The sequence below is a fragment of the Arachis duranensis genome, chromosome 7 (genome assembly GCF_000817695.3).
Source record: "Arachis duranensis cultivar V14167 chromosome 7, aradu.V14167.gnm2.J7QH, whole genome shotgun sequence".
Taxonomy (NCBI): Eukaryota; Viridiplantae; Streptophyta; class Magnoliopsida; order Fabales; family Fabaceae; genus Arachis; species Arachis duranensis.
Genome location: NC_029778.3, coordinates 18,627,743 through 18,644,860, shown reverse-complemented (window position 1 = coordinate 18,644,860; position 17,118 = coordinate 18,627,743). Strand labels below are relative to the sequence as shown.

General features: G+C 30.2%; 2 protein-coding genes across 5 annotated transcripts; one reads left to right on the top strand and one right to left on the bottom strand.

Moving 5' to 3' along the window:
• The first annotated feature begins 7,829 nt into the window (after positions 1-7,829).
• Positions 7,830-11,645, top strand: LOC107458153 (cationic peroxidase 1). Its single transcript, XM_016076360.3, has 4 exons — positions 7,830-8,097; positions 8,984-9,175; positions 10,087-10,252; positions 10,958-11,645. Exons 1-4 carry the CDS (start codon positions 7,897-7,899, stop codon positions 11,341-11,343), a joined length of 945 nt encoding a protein of 314 aa, XP_015931846.1. The 5' UTR covers positions 7,830-7,896; the 3' UTR covers positions 11,344-11,645.
• Positions 11,646-12,137: 492 nt separating this feature from the next.
• Positions 12,138-16,815, bottom strand: LOC107458150 (probable galacturonosyltransferase 3). Of its 4 annotated transcripts, none has more exons than XM_016076353.3 (10): positions 16,536-16,815; positions 15,309-15,480; positions 15,149-15,198; positions 14,968-15,028; positions 14,767-14,814; positions 14,554-14,691; positions 14,317-14,454; positions 13,827-14,161; positions 12,790-13,735; positions 12,138-12,550 (listed from the first exon to the last, which is right to left on the bottom strand). In XM_016076353.3, exons 2-10 carry the CDS (start codon positions 15,360-15,362, stop codon positions 12,278-12,280), a joined length of 2,043 nt encoding a protein of 680 aa, XP_015931839.1. In that variant the 5' UTR covers positions 15,363-15,480; positions 16,536-16,815; the 3' UTR covers positions 12,138-12,277. The 4 variants fall into 4 exon arrangements, with proteins under 4 accessions (XP_015931839.1, XP_015931841.1, XP_015931842.1 ...); XM_016076355.3 differs by having other exon boundaries at positions 15,309-15,475; XM_016076356.3 differs by having other exon boundaries at positions 15,149-15,195; positions 16,536-16,813.
• Between the last annotated feature and the right edge of the window lie 303 nt (positions 16,816-17,118).

Genomic DNA, 17,118 nt, shown 5'->3' with positions numbered 1-17,118 from the left:
AACATTTTAATTCTAGACGAAGACAATCCAAACTCATCAACAACAAATGTCATGTTCAACGAAGTTTTTGATAATATATATATTTAGATAAGAAAATAGTATTTTCATTTTAGTAATGTTATGATTTACACTTTTGTACAAATATTTGTCGTAGATATAACTAATTTATTAACTATACTTTCATACTTGAAATAAAATGTATATCATGGAGTACAACATTATATGCCAATTATTTTTCTAACGAGGTTAGCAAAATACTAGGTTGCTTATAAATTTTTATTAGCCTTATAATATAAAATTTAGTGTAAAATTGACATGCTAATATTTATTGTTATATATGTTCTTATTTTTTTTAGGTCTCTTTTTTATGGCTCAAGAATATTATAGACTTCAAATTGTTCCATTTGTATTTTACGTTGAATAAAGATAAAACAACATTTTAAGTACATTAGATATTATAATGATGATGATAGTGTTATACTAAACTTGAGAAATTTATGATTATTAAATATTATTTTCGATTTATCATGTCAAATTAAAATATAAATTTCGTACATCGCACGAATTCAATACTAGTATATATATACTTGTAAACAAAATATCAATACAATAAGAACAATTTATTATACCTAATGCAATCTCATACTCCAGTATATATATTTAATTTATTATGTACTCCTCTCGTATTTCGGTATATAACCGAAATACAAGAGTAGTACATAATAAATTGCAATAGGTATAATACAACTAAAAAAAAGACTCTTGTACACTACACACAGCAGAAGCAGAAAATTAAAAACAGAGTTAGGAACGGTTTTACAACTTGGGGCGTTGCAGAGCACGCCACCGACGAGAGATAGCAGAACTTCGAAGAGGAGCAGAACCTGCAGAGGAGCCAACACGATGACAACGGAGGAAGAGGCAGACGAGGCACGAGGTGAAAACAGAGGCAAAGACATGTGAGGCACGGCGGAGACAAGGCGGCCGGATAACACAGACGGAGAAGGAAGAAGTGAGCAGACACTGGCGGCTCGGGGACGAGGCAGAGTAGCCAGCGAGGGGAGCGACGAGTGACCGTGGGAAACTGTGGTGAGTGAATGAATCTGTGCTTCTTAGAAGAGACCGAGAGAGTGAGCTTGGGGATGCTTGGGGTCTTAGGTTTGCCCTTAGCAAGTAAGGGTATTTGTATTTTAGAAAAAAAAAACTTTAAACGGCTTTGACAATTATCTCGAAAGTCAATAAAGTTCTTAAAAAAATTTAACCCGACTCCTGAGTTTTATTTTTATGGGATTAATTAGCTTTTGTGTCAAAAAAATTAATGTTTTTTTTTTGCATAAGGGCTAATCAATTCAAAAAAAGTCAAGAGTCGGAGTTGGGTATTTTTTTAGAGAACCTAATTCTATCAGGGACAAATCAAATTTCTTCCTAAGACTTAGCTGAATTCACTTCCTAGACTCACACTAAGTGCTCACTTAACTTAGTAAAAAATATCTCTCAGGTACATAATACAAAATAAAAATACAATAAAAAGAGATAAGACATAAATCTAGACTTTTCTTTCTAAGTTTCTCTCTTTACCTTTTCTCTCAATGGTTCTTTTTTAATGTTTTACTTATATGTCTTTTTTTCACTGAATAGAAATAAAGAAAGATACAACATACAAACAGAATATTCAATAATAAACCATGAATGAGACAATGTTGAACAACTCAAACTCTATAAAATTTACTCAATTTCTGAACTCTCAAACATAGCTATTCATCTTGGCGGTTCTCTCTCCTTGCCAAAACTGAAGTTGATTTTTTTTTTGTATAGCTGTGAGGTTGCTTGTTCTTTAAAGTTAGCTCTTTGATTTTTGAACCAATTGAGATCTTCACTTTCTTTTCTTTACTCAGACCCCAAAAACATGCATTTGAAATCAGAGTTAAACAAGTAATTTTATTGGTAATAGATCCTCAATAAATTTGATAAATCAGAACCATTAATCTTATACTTTGGCCTCAAGTTTCGATATTAGTCATTGATTCACAACAGAAAAAAATAGGCACCACTTTTTTCATATTACTCGAAATGATTGCTCAAAAATTAAATCCAATTAAACTTTTAATCCACCCACCAATATATTTGTCATTACTAAATAATGTTATTATTTACTAAACTCAATCATTTAAAATTTTTTCTCTATCTCATTATAGAATCCACTAACGCAATAGTAACCACTTCCCAACTTGATACAAGAGTTGGTGATTGATAGATGCCTGCTCCGAAAAATGCCAAATCCAGATTGAATACTACACTTTGTTGCGTTGACTAATTTAAAAAGATCGAAAACAACAATTTATTTTTTTGGGGTTGATGTTTATCTTTTAGATTTATTAATATTTTTTACATTGAATTCCCAGTTCCCACTAGTTTTTCTTCAATCATTATACTCCCACATCTCATTTCCATCTGGTCATCAAAATAGGAATCAAATTCTCTTTTGTTTTGCTTTCAACATGAATATGCATGAAATGATTATTACATTCATCTTCCTAAAGTTCTCGTATATGTTTTAAACTTTCTTGTTATTTAAATATTTTATTTAAACTTCTCCCCAGGAGCACTATTTTTCAATACTGTAATGGGGGTGCGTAGTGCATAAGTTGGTATTATTGCATACAATGTAACAGCTTGGGTCAAATCTTTTTTCTTGCAAATTTGAAATTTCTAGAGTTTTATTATATTCTACTGTCTGCTCCCTATTGTGGATTGCATAAATATTCTCAACATCGAGAAAAAATAAACAATGTCACCTTATCCGAAAAAGAAAAGGGGAAAACCGGAAAAGTGAATATATAAGTTTTTAATTTTTAATTTTTGTATTTAATCACATTAAAAACTTTAGTCTTACTATTTAAATAAAAACAATATATTTTAATATCCTTAGACGATATATTTAGATTACTTTCTTCGTAAAATCCTTTTTTATTTTTTTTCTTTTCTTCTTTTTTAAGGAAGTTTGTTAGATAAGTCTCACAAATATATTTTGACACTTTAAGATTATAGAGGTAGTTTTTTTTTCTTTTTTTTTTTTCATAAGCGGCTGGTTTTAGGGGTGACAATAGGTAGGGTAAGGTAGGATTTGGATCCAACCCTAATTATACTCGCAGGTTGAGAATTTTTCAATCCTAATCCTACTCACTCTTAATCTGCAAGTACCCGATCTTACTCGCGGATTATAAAAAAGATACAATTTTATTATATAACTTGATGATAATTTAAAATATAACTGATTTTTATGTAAAAAAAAAATGAATTGTCAATTAATAATTTTCTTTTAGTGGCTAAGGATATTTTACATTTAATGAGAGGTATTTGATTCAACATTCACTTAAAACATATTTTTATATAAGTATATAACATATACATATATATAGAGTGCGGGTTGATCGAGTAGGATTGAGGCTCAACCCACATTTCTACCCGATCCGTACAAGAATTCTATCCGGACCCAACCCTACCCGCTGCAGATTGAGTTGACAACCCTACCCGACCGGATAAGATCAGATTGGATACCCATAGGTAAGATATATATTGCCACCCCAGTTGATTTATTAATTTTGAAATCTACGTACTTAACTCACTACTAGTATTTATTGAAGTTATGTCTAGCTATTGATTTAGATTTAATTAACTATCGCATGATTTCCACCATTTTACTTCCTCTTGCGTGCAAAATTTACTTGAATATTATTCCGTTTACTTTTGGAAATCTTCATCATCAGTTTGAGATGTAGACGCCACTTACGTAATAGCTAAGTATAGAAGTCTTTGAAAGTTGAAATACTTGGACTACAAGTAATGTGGTTTTGGCTAGTAACGACGACTTTAAAAAGTTTTGATAATGAAAGTATAATATACATAATATAATAATAATTTTTACAATTATACTAGGTTAGAAAAAAAGATTATTAGTCTTTGAATTATCTAACAAATAAATTAGAACAATAAAATTATAATTTAAAATAATAATAAATAATTTAAAATTTTATTTTTTGAATAATCTTTTCATTATCAATACAATTAAATTTTTCTTTCTCTTTTCTCTTTCTCTCTCACTTTATATATGTCACTAAACAATCATTTAAAAATTTATCTCGTATACGATTATAAAAGTTGACTCTTTATAATGTTTATAGTAAAAAAAATTCTTTCAATCCATACCGTTTCTACGGATAAAACTAGAATTAATTAAAAAAATATTAATGGATAAATAATATTAAAACGNAACATGATGCATGGTGGAATCTTCTTTTATTCTTATTAGACTATGAAGTATAGACCAAGAGAAAAAAAATTTAAGTGGGTCAAATTTATTATTTGAATGGGGGACAAACAAATTTTTTTCTTATACATTACATAGAAGTTTATAATAATTCAGTGAGAACACATGTCCCCACCATACCCTTTAATGTAAAACTGTCGCTAATAATTTTGGCGGATTTGCAGAGAACTTACATTTCTTAATTTTTTTGAGCAACGTTATATGAACAATAAAAATTATCTAAATTCTTGTCATGATAGTATTTTTTTAAAAGTTTATTAAATTGATAGAAGAAAGTATTATATATAATTATATCTCTAATATTTTTTTCAAATACGAGTCTCTTTTAAGTTTGATTAAATTTTGCATAAGTCTTCTTTTTTTTTTTCCTTTGCTTTATACTATTTTTTCTACTTTGGAATTTAATAATATAAATCAAATTTTAGATCTTTCTAACATTTTTTTTTATTATTAAGTTACAGCCTCAACCCAAATGGAGAGACGAGTTTTATGAGTAATTTGTGATAGATTATATAACTCTTTTGCCATTGCCATCAAAATTACAAAACCACCCCACAAATTTCCTACATGCAAAAAGACAAAGTGTTACAATGCAAATATTAAAACAGAATATAAAGGACCCAAAATACATGACTAATCAATATATGCTCTTCAACCTGTTAGAGATCCCCTTTAAAAATTGCCCATTTTTTTTTTTATTTTTTTGCGACATCGAAGTCAAACCTTAATGTTGAGCACATAGTCAAATAAATCTTCTCACACCTAAGTGACAAGGACTCCCTCACCAATCCAACAAATATCTTTAGCTATGACAATCTCATCTCTTTATAGCTCATTACTACATTTTAACATAAGTCCATCTATTAATAACAAATTTCAGTCCCAAAATTCACATACAAACTATTGATTGTTACACCAAATAATTATTCTATTTTCATTATCTTTTGTAATTATCCTCCATATATTCATGTGTCCAAAATTATTTTCAGTTGCATATTGAAATTCTAACATCTAAAGACCCTTTAACAAATTCACCCCTGTTTCTTTTAAAATTGAGGTTCCAATTTCTGTTATATTTGTTTGTTGTCCATTGTATGAAAGTTTGGCCCTTTGTGACAATAACCAGTTCTTCCATTGTTGTTATTACTTCTTTAAGTATAAATTGAATGACCATTTTCACTCCTTCAATTTCCGCAGTCACTATTATCTGTATTTGAAAATTCACACAAGAATACTAGAGAACAATAGTTTATATTTGAAAGATATTATCCCATTGCCATTATTTATTTATTTTTGGATATACTCTACACAAAGCCACTATTATATTTTTCTATCTATCTCTTTTTTCATAAACAAGTCTTTTCTCCACACTCCTCCCTAAACCGTCTGTCCTTCTATAATAGTCCACATTATATTATTAAATTTTTTCATTTAGAATAATGATATAATATTTCTTTTCAAATTTTTTCTTCCTTTACTTTTTTATTCTCAAATATTCTTTTTATTTCTCACTTTTCATATAGACCATATAATAGCAAATCAAATATTGATCTATTTCTTTCTTGCAAATCTAACCACCTTTTGATTGCACCATGTATCAAAGAAGTCCTTAAGGTCATTTGGTCTAACCATGTTTTGATTCAGCCACTCTCAAACTTTTTTCTACCGCGCGCCATATTAATGAAGGATTTGATTAAAAACCTTCCATCTTCTAGAAAACACCATATTGCTTCATCCTGATACTTGAAATTAAGAAAATATTTTGTAACAAGTTGTTTACTCTTTCACTCAAAAAGGCGTCTTCGCCATTGTAAATTTCAGCACCAAAAATCACAATTTGCTATTATTTCAGCTTTATTTGATGAGATTGCATAAAGTTTAAAAAATTTGTCTTTGAGGCACAGTTTTCCCACTCGTTCATATATCCTCTCAAAATCTTATTTTACATCCATCTTTCACACACGTTCTAATTTCTTTTCACGCAATATCTTTCAACCAGCTACATATTTTGACGCCTTTAACTATATCACTCCAAAGCCCATTTGATTTAAGTTCTCTATTCTCGATGATATATTTTGCCATATTATTATCATTATACAAGGTCATAATGCATTTTTAAAGAGGTTTATTCTTTGCTAAAAATCTTTACCACCATTTTAAATATAGATCTCTGACATCATGTTATAAAATCACTTTTTTTTTTAATTTAAGCTATCAAACTGATAGAAAAAGAAAATATGTATAATTATATTTTTAAAAATTCTAAATCTTAATAGTATAAAAATAAAGGATTAATCCAATTTTCCAAGCGTACTGGACCGAACCATGGAACTATATAAGTTTGAAGATTGGAGAGATCGAAATAATTAGTGAACAGTAAAAATATAGTATATATTGTATCTTAATCGTCAAAGCATGCACACACGCAAGCATTATTGTAATTAAATAAGAATAGCAGCAAATCACGGAGCTAATAATTTGATATGTCAGTGATGTTTAATATTACTTTGCACTTAGAAATATTATCGTGTATATATATACACACACACATGAACAGTTTAATTATCTGAGTTCACAGAAATAAGAATTAGATAATGTCTCACATCCATACATGCTGATGACATGCATCTCTTATTTGATTATTTGGGTTTATGATTTTGTATTAGTTTGATTTTTATATCTTTCTTTTAAATAAGACTTCATAAGAATTCTTAGTTAACCTTAGCTAAAAGAAGAAAAAATATGCCACTTATGGGACATCCAAAAAGCCCAATTAACTAAACTTCTAAATCTATGATGAATTTAATTTTCATATCTTATCAGTCTAAAAATAAAAAATTTTACACAAATTATTAATCGTATATTATCATATCAGTTAAAATAATTATTTTTTAACTCACTACTTAAAAAATTTATTTGAACGTATAAATCTAATTAAATAAATATATAAAACTCTTTACCATGTCAGTACATTAAAGATAAATTCCTAAAATTATTTCAAGTTATAAATCATTTTCGACAAATAACTAAAACATTCATATTAAATTAAAACATGATCAATTTCAAAAGAAATTTAAGACTAAACTAAGTTTGAAAATTATTAAATGCTTATTGCATATATAATATGCTATAAATTATTATAAATAGGTGTATAAATGAAAGTTGAAAAAAATTAAAATATATTTATATATACTAATTAAATTACGTCTATTGTATTTGTTGGATAATAGTAGTAGTAGTAGGTGACCAACACTTTTTTTTAAATTTTTAACTTATATTTGAACTAATATTAATCAATTCTTTTTTTATACTAAAAGTATTAGCTTTTTAACATTGCTTATTTGTGTTTCCTTTTTCTAGAATGAAGTACTAGTGGACTATGTTTGACTGATTAAGAATCTCTATATTACAAAGTCAAAAATGGAGCGCGCAATAGCAGTATACCATCACTATAAATAAAGCTTTAGGAGCATAGGGTTTTACTTAACACAATAGAGCAAAGTGAGAGTAATAATCACTTTATTCTTCTTCTAAGTGGTGAAGCTAAAATATCTTAGTCTTTAGGGAAAATGGCACGTTTTTGCATGTCAATTATTTTAGTTTGCATTATGTTTAGCATTGCATCTTCTGAATTAAGCTCAAATTATTATTACAAAACATGTCCACAAGCACTCTCCATAATAAGAAGTGCAGTGATGAGTGCAGTTGCCAAAGAGCACCGCATGGGTGCATCCTTGCTCCGTCTTCATTTCCATGATTGCTTTGTCAATGCACGTCTCATCTTTCACTTTCATTCTCATCATGCTCATGCATCTATATATTATTTTATTTTAAGAGAAACCAATATCACAAGCAATTTTCTTTTACCGTGGGTATACAATAATATTTGGCAGAAAAGTATATAATTGTAAATAATTGTGTAGTTTTAGATATAATAAATATATAATTATCATTATTATACGTATAAAATTATAGATAAATTAAATAAGTTAATTTTGATTTAGTTATTGTCTTTTTAGCATTATCATGTGTCACACTACGTTGTTAGTCTAATTTTTGTAATATACTTTGGTAGTAACTAATAAAAATTGTTTCCAAATTTTACTATTCAAGATAGAACGAAAAATAAAGGTTTAATTTCCAGGCAATATATATTTTCAAATATTGCTCTAAAATATTGTTGACTAAAGTCAAAGTTGTAGTAGTGCTTTGTTACTATTATCATCGTCAGTTTGATGCATGCATCAGTTATATAATTAAACTTTGTGGTGCCATATATACTGTTGGTGATTTAATGAAGGGTTAATTATATTGTTGGTCCTATAATTTTATTAAATTTTAATTAGGTATTTATATATTTTTTTAATTAAATTTTTATATTGTTTTTAATTTTGTAATTAAATTTTTTTTAGTGTAAAATTATTAAAATTAACTAAATATCNTTTTTAATATGAAAAGAATCTAATTACAAAATAAAAAATAATATAAAAATTCAATTAAAAAATAATATAGGGATTTAATTGAAACAAAGAGAGTAATTAAATCTTTAATAAATAATTATCTTATAATTGTTTGTCTTATATATTAAGATGCTTGATAATCTCATCACTAGAAAAATGAGCTAAATTACATTTTCATATTAAACTTGCATTGTAGGGATGTGATGGATCGGTTCTATTAGATGACACATCAAGTTTTACTGGAGAGAAGACAGCTGGTCCGAATGTGAATTCTCTCCGAGGTTTTGATGTAATTGATGATATTAAAACTAAGGTTGAAGCTGCTTGTCCCAGTGTTGTTTCTTGTGCTGATATTCTTGCTCTTGCCGCACGTGATTCTGTTCTTGCAGTAAGTTCAATTCCATATATAATTCTTCTTAATAACTAATTATTACTATAGTTTTAAAATCAGGTTAATACAAAATCCCAAATAATAGAAATCTTATAAGTTATTGTTTGTTAGGTTTACAAACAACTGTTGTCACTTCTAATATAGTCATATATTCACATTTTGATGTAGGTAACATACAATTCATATCTTAGTTATTGAGATATTTATTAATATATACTAGGAAAGAATATGACGGAAAATTTTGCAATAAACTTATAGAATCCTAAAAAAAAAAAATATCAAGTATGCTCTTGAAAAATTTTACGCGGATGTACTTAAAAATCTCTAGTAAAAAACATATTAAATAAGCCTCTAAAATATTTGTCTAAACTTATAAATTCCTGACATTGCAATTCTTTAGAAATTCACTTTATACTTGTTTTTTTTTAATTTAAAAAAAAATATGCTTCTAAACTTCTCTGTGACTGGTATTTCTTATATTAAGACTTGTTTTGGTAAAATTTTTATTTTTTAAAAATAATTTATAAAAATTTATTTTTAAAAGTTATAACATCTCTATTTAATAAATTAAATTAAATATGACTCTTAATAAGCACAAACAATAATGAATACATTTGGTAAAATAATTTTTAAAATTTAAAAGTTTTATAAAAGATATTTATATAAGAATTAAATTTAAATATTAATTAATGTATAAGATTATATTAGAATTTTTAATTTTGATAAGTACAAACTATTTTTAAAAATATTTATATCTTTTAAAAATTACAAATATAAGCACATAATCTTTTTTAATTTATTAAACATAACATAAAAAACTTGCATTTTTAAAAAATACAAAGACCTTTACCATAAATTTTACTAAAACAAGTCTAAGTTGAGATATCCTTTGATTATTTAATTTTCAGTTGGGGGGTCCATCATGGAATGTTGGGTTAGGCAGAAGAGACTCAATGAGTGCAAGTAAAGATGATGCCACTAAAGATATCCCTTCCCCTTTGATGGATCTAAATCAACTTATCTCTGCTTTTTCAAATAAGGGCTTTAACACCAATGAGATGGTTGCCCTCTCAGGTAATTATATTACTCTCATTTCCATTATCATACTTGCTGTCCACTCTCTTTTTGAAATCTTATGCACTAATTTGTAATTTCTCTTTGTCTAGGCTTTAACTAACACATTATTTGATTCATATGTTTAGAAAATAATTTTATTCTGAAAAGTCTAGAGAACTAATATTATTTCAGTCAATTAATTTAAAAAATTTTAAAAACATGCAACAATTGGAAAGAAATGAACATCATAAATAAACATTCGAAACTAAAATGTAAAAATAATAAAAACATCCATAATTCAAGTAAAAAAAATTTAAAAGTGAAACAAATAAAAACCAATTAAGCGTTTGAAATTTAGAATTTTTTAGGAAATTTAATGTTTAGGATTTAAGACAGATGAAGACATATCAACAAGTGGCTGATTGACAGTAGCAATAGATGAAATTGTGGTGTTCCGAGAAAGAAGTGAGAATGAGAAAAAAGATCATTTCCAAAAAAATAATGAGTGAATTTGTTTGATTGTGGTCCAATAATTGGTTATTGACTAAAGTTGGCTATTTTTTTTATCGGCTCTCTAATAGACTTATTTTATTTTACATTTAAAGTTTGGTAAAATTGATATTTTTGACATAACTCTCCTCGCATGTTTTTAGTAGAATTTATATGATTTTAATTTGATTATATATGATTATGTAAGGAGTGTATTAACATTTTCATGTGTAGGAGCTCACACAACAGGGGAAGCCAGATGCCAATTATTTCGAGGAAGGCTTTACAACGAAACAAGCATTGATTCAACTTTGGCAACATCACTGAGGCAGAATTGTCCAACCACTGGCGGCGACACCAACCTTTCGCCGCTCGATGCCACCACCACTGTCCTATTTGACAATGCCTACTTTAAGAACCTTGTCAACCAAAAAGGCCTTCTACACTCTGATCAGCAACTCTTCGGTGGTGGTTCCACTGATTCTCAGGTCACCAGCTATAGCAACAACCCTGCAAGCTTCTTTCTCGACTTTGCAAACGCCATGGTCAAGATGGCAAACCTTAGCCCTTTGACAGGGAACGACGGCCAAATTCGTATTAACTGTCGCAAAATTAATTAAACATAATAATAGTGATTAAGACAACAATGGTGCAAAGCATTCTACTTTATACAAAGTCTGTCTAAGGAAAGGCTACACCTAATGTTGGGCCAAAAATATGATAATTAAGATGAGCAAAAAATAATGCTTTTAGTTTTAACTGTAAGGTGTTATGGCCAGTCAGAAGCTGTTATGATAGTCTCTGAAGGGGAAATAAACCAAAGAAATTGATTTGCTGTTGTTTAGCAAGCAGAAATTTCATCCATAAACATGCTAGAGTTGTATTTTTAATAATACCTTAATGCTACTATAACTTCTTAAAACCCTCTTTTGATAAATGAAAGAAATTGATTTGCTGTTGTTTAAAAATAATAATAAAGTAAAATTCTAATTTATTAAAATGGCTCCTTGTCAAGAAAACTTGTTAAGGGGTATAGACATTATAATTTGAACACTTCTATTGACGTGACGTGAAGAATATATATTTTTTAGTAATTAATAATAATACATAGATACTTTGGCCATCAGAAAACTCTTAAATGGATTTCTGAAAACTCTTAAATGGATTTTTAATTCGCGACAGATCAGTTTTTTACCTGCCAGTCTAGGAGATGCCGTAAAAAACAAAAAAATTGACAACAGTAAATAGATATTTTACTAAAAATAATTATTTAAAGTAAACAGTAAAAAATGCTACTATAGACTCAAGACTAAACTATTCTCTCTGTTGATTTTTTGCTTAATTACTATGTCAATCTCAGAAATTTATCTATCAAATTTTGTAGATATATTAGAATCTATGAAGAGCTTCGGGGTTAGACTTTACCAAATGCCAATTTCTCATTTGAAAAATGTTGACAACTGGTATTTGAGAAGCAAATATATTACATGTGTGTGTCCATTTTCCAAAAAGTACATATAATCTGTTAGTGAGGTAGGAAACTAAATTGGCAAATTAGCTGAGGTTGCAAACTCTAATATATGGATTATCGAACATAACATATCTGGACCAATATGATTGATATTTGGAAACAGCAAGATTCAACCATGGCTTATAGTTTCCATTGTAGTGAATCACAGCAGCATTCTCAATCTCTGTTAGGTTCAGAGCTGGATCATAGCCGAGTCCCAAGACATGCCAGCCTCGGTCTAACGGATAGGTCAGATTATAAAAGGTTATTAGTCCAGGAGGTAACGTTCCGAGCTTCCAGAGGGTTCTATCCTCGTTCTGCAGAAAAGAAAAACAATCAATTCCAGATCTGCCAAGAAGAAATGATAAGTTCACGCACACAAAAGATTGAGATTTGGCTCCAGGAACTGAAATGAACACAGTTTCAGGAAAACAAACACAAATGCAAGAGTGCAACCAATTTCGTAAAATGATATTCAAAGGAAAAGAAACATCGAAAATATTAAGATATATTTGGAGAGATATGAAGGAAGAGGACGAAGGCAAGCAAAACTTACCATGTCTTGCCACCGATGATATATTCCTGTGATATTCCGTTTCTTCCACTCTATCAGGTCGAACATATTCATACCAAATGCCCAGCCACAAGCTTTCGGGCTGAAATTTTTGGAGATCAGTGGATTACTAAAGTTGAGGTATTTATCAAACCTATGGAAGCTCTCCTTGCATGTCTCCACTGCACCATTAACCATTCCTTTCAGATCAACAGACCAAAGAGGTGTCAAATCTTTCTGCACTACAATGTCATCATCCAAGAATAGAACTTTGTTTAATTTCGGATAAACTTCGGGAAGGTAGAACCTTAGGTGATTTAGCATCGATAAATACTTGGGATTTCTGTATTTCAAATTGTCAGATCCAGCAGAAAGTGAGGAAGGATTATTAGCTTTAAAGTAGTATTCCTTAATTCTCGCCGATTCAAGTTGACGTAGGACAGAACAATATGAAGAATTCAACCACTTGAAATCATCGATATTCTGAACTTCAATGGTTGCATTAGCAGGAGGGTTGACAAGAAACCACATCCTCATTGCTGCAAAATTTAATTTATCAGTTACTATATGGAATACTTGCTTCTCAGGATCCTTTGCATTCTGCACTGTAGAATTGACAACCACAGATGTAGCCAGTACATTATCAGAAAATATAGCATAGTGGTAAAGCGATGGATCTTCAATCTTCTGGTCGTCAAGACTTCCTTTCTTATGATAGCCCTGCAGGTAATAATCTGCTGCAAGTTGAAGGGGAAGACAATGCAATTGTCTAGGCACTGTTTTTGCAGCAAGCTGAATCAAGAATGCACTTCTTTTTCTCTGTACGTTCACATTGTCTTCCATAGACTGAAGTGTAGCCCTTAACTTTCTTGCTACCAAGGGGCAGTCATATAGTTGGTCCTTTGCTTCAGAAAGAATATGACCCATAGCTTTTGCTTGATCAAATGCTCTAGGAAAGCCAAGAAAAGAAATATGAATTTTTCATGTTTGAAACAACTTAACAAACCTAATAAATAAGAGTGATGCAATGTGAAAAATACCCAGGCTGAAGCTCAGCATCAGAATTGGCTTCACCTATAGCTTGTTCACTTTCTTTGAAGTGTTTAACAAGCACACTGTAAAGAACAGTTTTGTTCATAGACTTTGCAATGTTGCTATATGCTTTGGCCATTATAATTTGATCTCGCATGAGTTTCAGAGTTGAGTCGGAATTTGGATTCTCGTATTCTACCCTCCATATACTATACTTTCCCTTTTTAGTGGTATGAAATCCTTCTGAGCGCTCAACTGCTGCTGACACGATGTGATTTTCAGTTTCTTTGTCCTGCTGTACAAGCACAGCAGCACGAGCTTTCCTTCTTTCTTGTCGCATCATCTAAGGGATTGAAAACTATTAAAAGAAGCAAAAATCAACAGAGAAAAAAAAAACGACAACAAAAACAAGAAAACAGGGAATAGAACCAACAAGCTTTCTCTAATCTCTATCATTTTTGTTTGACTGAGACGCAAACAGTGGAATTTGATAATTACCCTGCGCTTGATCTTCATTGGAGTCAATGACAGGGAATGGGTGCTTTTCACTCTGTTTTCTTTAGAAATTTTCTCACCTACGGAGAGCTTCGAAGTGTCTTTAAATCTTGAATCAGTTGGAAATGATTCCACCAGTTCCTACATGCATGTTGATAGCTTATGTAATTCATCTATCAGAGTCATGTGCACCAGATCTAAATCATTCCAGATTATATAAATGAAATCAAACTAGAGTACCTGGGATCTCGTTTGATGTTCATTATTTTCATTAGTAGGGTTTTCCCAAATCCAGGAATCAGATAAGTCCCTCATTTTCAACCTAGCCAGTTGAAAATGGCCAGATGCATCGCTGTATGTTGCAATTATATCAATGTCCTGTATACAATCATTACTCTATAAGCACTATTACTGCTTCTCTACCGTGAATATACATTAACTGTCTATCAATACCTTCTCATCGGGAGAACTGTGGACTCTAGTCAGAAAAATGTCTTGTTCCTGCTTGCACAGCATTAGCAACATGATCAAAATTACAAGAGGTGTATCATGACACGAAACACTCTCTACTAAAGACACTAAGATAATAACAGGTTACTTCTAGTTGGTTTCAAAGTTGATTGACATGTCAAACAACATCTGAGATGAACACACCTTTGTGTGATGACATTGGTCGCAATCATAGAGGGCCTGAGATCCTCTGATATCACTTTCGCTGAAAAATTTTTATGAGGTGATGTCAACTGAATTTATTTTTGATAAGATGTCAACAGAAACTTGACAAGGTAAGATCATTAATATCCAATGATATCAAAGGAAAGGATGGACTTATTACTTGGTTGCTGAAATGTATGAAGAAACTGATGCACCATAAAACAAAACCTGCTGACAAAATTAAAAGAGTGAATAGAGATTCCATTCCATTTATTAACCAGTTACATAGAGATGCGGGTAGTAAACAACAACGCAAAATTGAAAGGAGATAAAGAGATTACCATAAAGAGGAATACAAGTACTGTTCTACACGGTAAACGTGGATAAGTCCCCATGCTAAGTAGAATTGAACTTGATACACCTGATTGAATCTATCTTGTGTGATGGCTCATCGCATCTTTTCATTCATTACTCTTCTCTCAGTTCTTGTTGCCAATTGGGCCAGCTACTAAACTGCCCAGAATTTTATATAAATCAGATATTTGGTAAATTTAAACTATATTTTCTCACAGAGAAGCAAACATATTGAGGCAAAGTGAGAAGGAAAAAAATAGCTAGAAATCAATCCCTCCATGGGTAATGCACAAACTAAGTTCCGCCAAATTCAACACTACAAATGCCACACAAAGTTATAACACATTACTCAAAAAACAGTATGACTAAGAAAATACTAGTTCACAGACTAGACACAGGCAGCTAACATAAACTAGCCATGGCTAGGCTAGCAACCTTGAAATTGGTGCAGTGAAAAACAATTACAGACACTAGTATGGCTTGTTAATCTTGTTATTGTCCCTTTCCCTTAGCCACTGTCATGTTTATGAAGTGTCATTTATTCCCCTCTATTATCACTACAATTGTTGAACCCTATCCCTCTATTTTGAAAGAATAGATGATAGTTAGCAAAAGCAAATGCAGTTGAGGGACAGCACCACACGTCCACACCGCAACTTGTCAGACGCATCATAAGGTTTGAATAAAGGGGAACAAGACTTCAAAGTGAAAAGGTAAGGGGGAAACAATGTATAGCATCTAGTCTATACATCCAACTATCCAAGTATCAACTGATGTCGTATGTTCATACAATGATGAATTTCATTTCTCAGCAACTTTCGTCACCATTTTCATACTGAATATTTTAGAAACTATACCAAACTGTTATAGAGAGAACATGTAATAATACTAGCTTTAAAACAATATATATCTCCTTTCCTCAAATTGCTCGTATCTCCATTTTCCTGATTAGAAATTTGAACTTGAAAAGTCACAAAACCAGGCAAAAATCAAAGAGAGCTTCAAATTATTCAACAACAAATGCCCACACAATGCAATCACTGTAAACACTACTAACTATTCGAAAGGATATTTATGTCATTTCCAGCAACAGATTACACCAATTGAAACAACGATAACCATTAAATGAATCCAAGAACTGAAACCATAAACACAAATTGAATTAACTTTAGAATCACAAGATCAGATCTTAACACCATAATCAAATGATTTACCCCAAAATCAGGCACTATTGGGAAGGGATCTTCATTTCCAAGTGCCAAGCTACAGATCCTCTTGAACGGGATCGATGAAGACGGATGAGCAGTTCGGCGGTGCGGTGCGGTGCGGTGGTGCGGCCGGGTAGCAGTCCTTTTTCTTCTCTGTCACGCGATCTCTGTTTCTCTCTCTCTCTGTTTTATTCTATTTGGTTCAATTTCTCTTTAATTCATTTTTTTTATGGAATTTCTCTCTAATTCATTTAGTTAATTAGTTCCTCAAATAACAAATATACATCACATTCACATCCTTCTTCAAAATATTTCTCCCTTCAATTTACTCTTTTTGAAAAATTAATTTATAATCTATAACTATTATAAAGAGTATTAAAGTGTTTTCTTTTAGCAACTACTTTTAATTTTTGGTTTTTTGCATTTTTTGGCTATCAATCTAATATTTTTTAAAAAAGTTAAATAATAAATTACACTTTATTACATATATTATTATATTATAAATTTAGCTAGGTACGTATTTAACGCCTAAAATAAATTTAATATATTTTAGAATAAATTAGATAGATAAATAGATTAAGAATTAATA

Bases quoted from the DNA above. Each gene is read 5' to 3' on its own strand.
- LOC107458153 (XM_016076360.3), top strand. From the start codon at position 7,897: ATGGCACGTTTTTGCATGTCAATTATTTTAGTTTGCATTATGTTTAGC. The intron at 8,098-8,983 runs GCACGTCTCATC...CTTGCATTGTAG, and splicing joins TCCATGATTGCTTTGTCAAT to GGATGTGATGGATCGGTTCT. The intron at 9,176-10,086 runs GTAAGTTCAATT...TTTAATTTTCAG, and splicing joins CACGTGATTCTGTTCTTGCA to TTGGGGGGTCCATCATGGAA.
- LOC107458150 (XM_016076353.3), bottom strand. From the start codon at position 15,362: ATGGGGACTTATCCACGTTTACCGTGTAGAACAGTACTTGTATTCCTC. The intron at 14,815-14,967 runs GTGTGTTCATCT...CTGTGCAAGCAG, and splicing joins ACCAATGTCATCACACAAAG to GAACAAGACATTTTTCTGAC. The intron at 13,736-13,826 runs GTATTTTTCACA...TGGCTTTCCTAG, and splicing joins GATGCTGAGCTTCAGCCTGG to AGCATTTGATCAAGCAAAAG.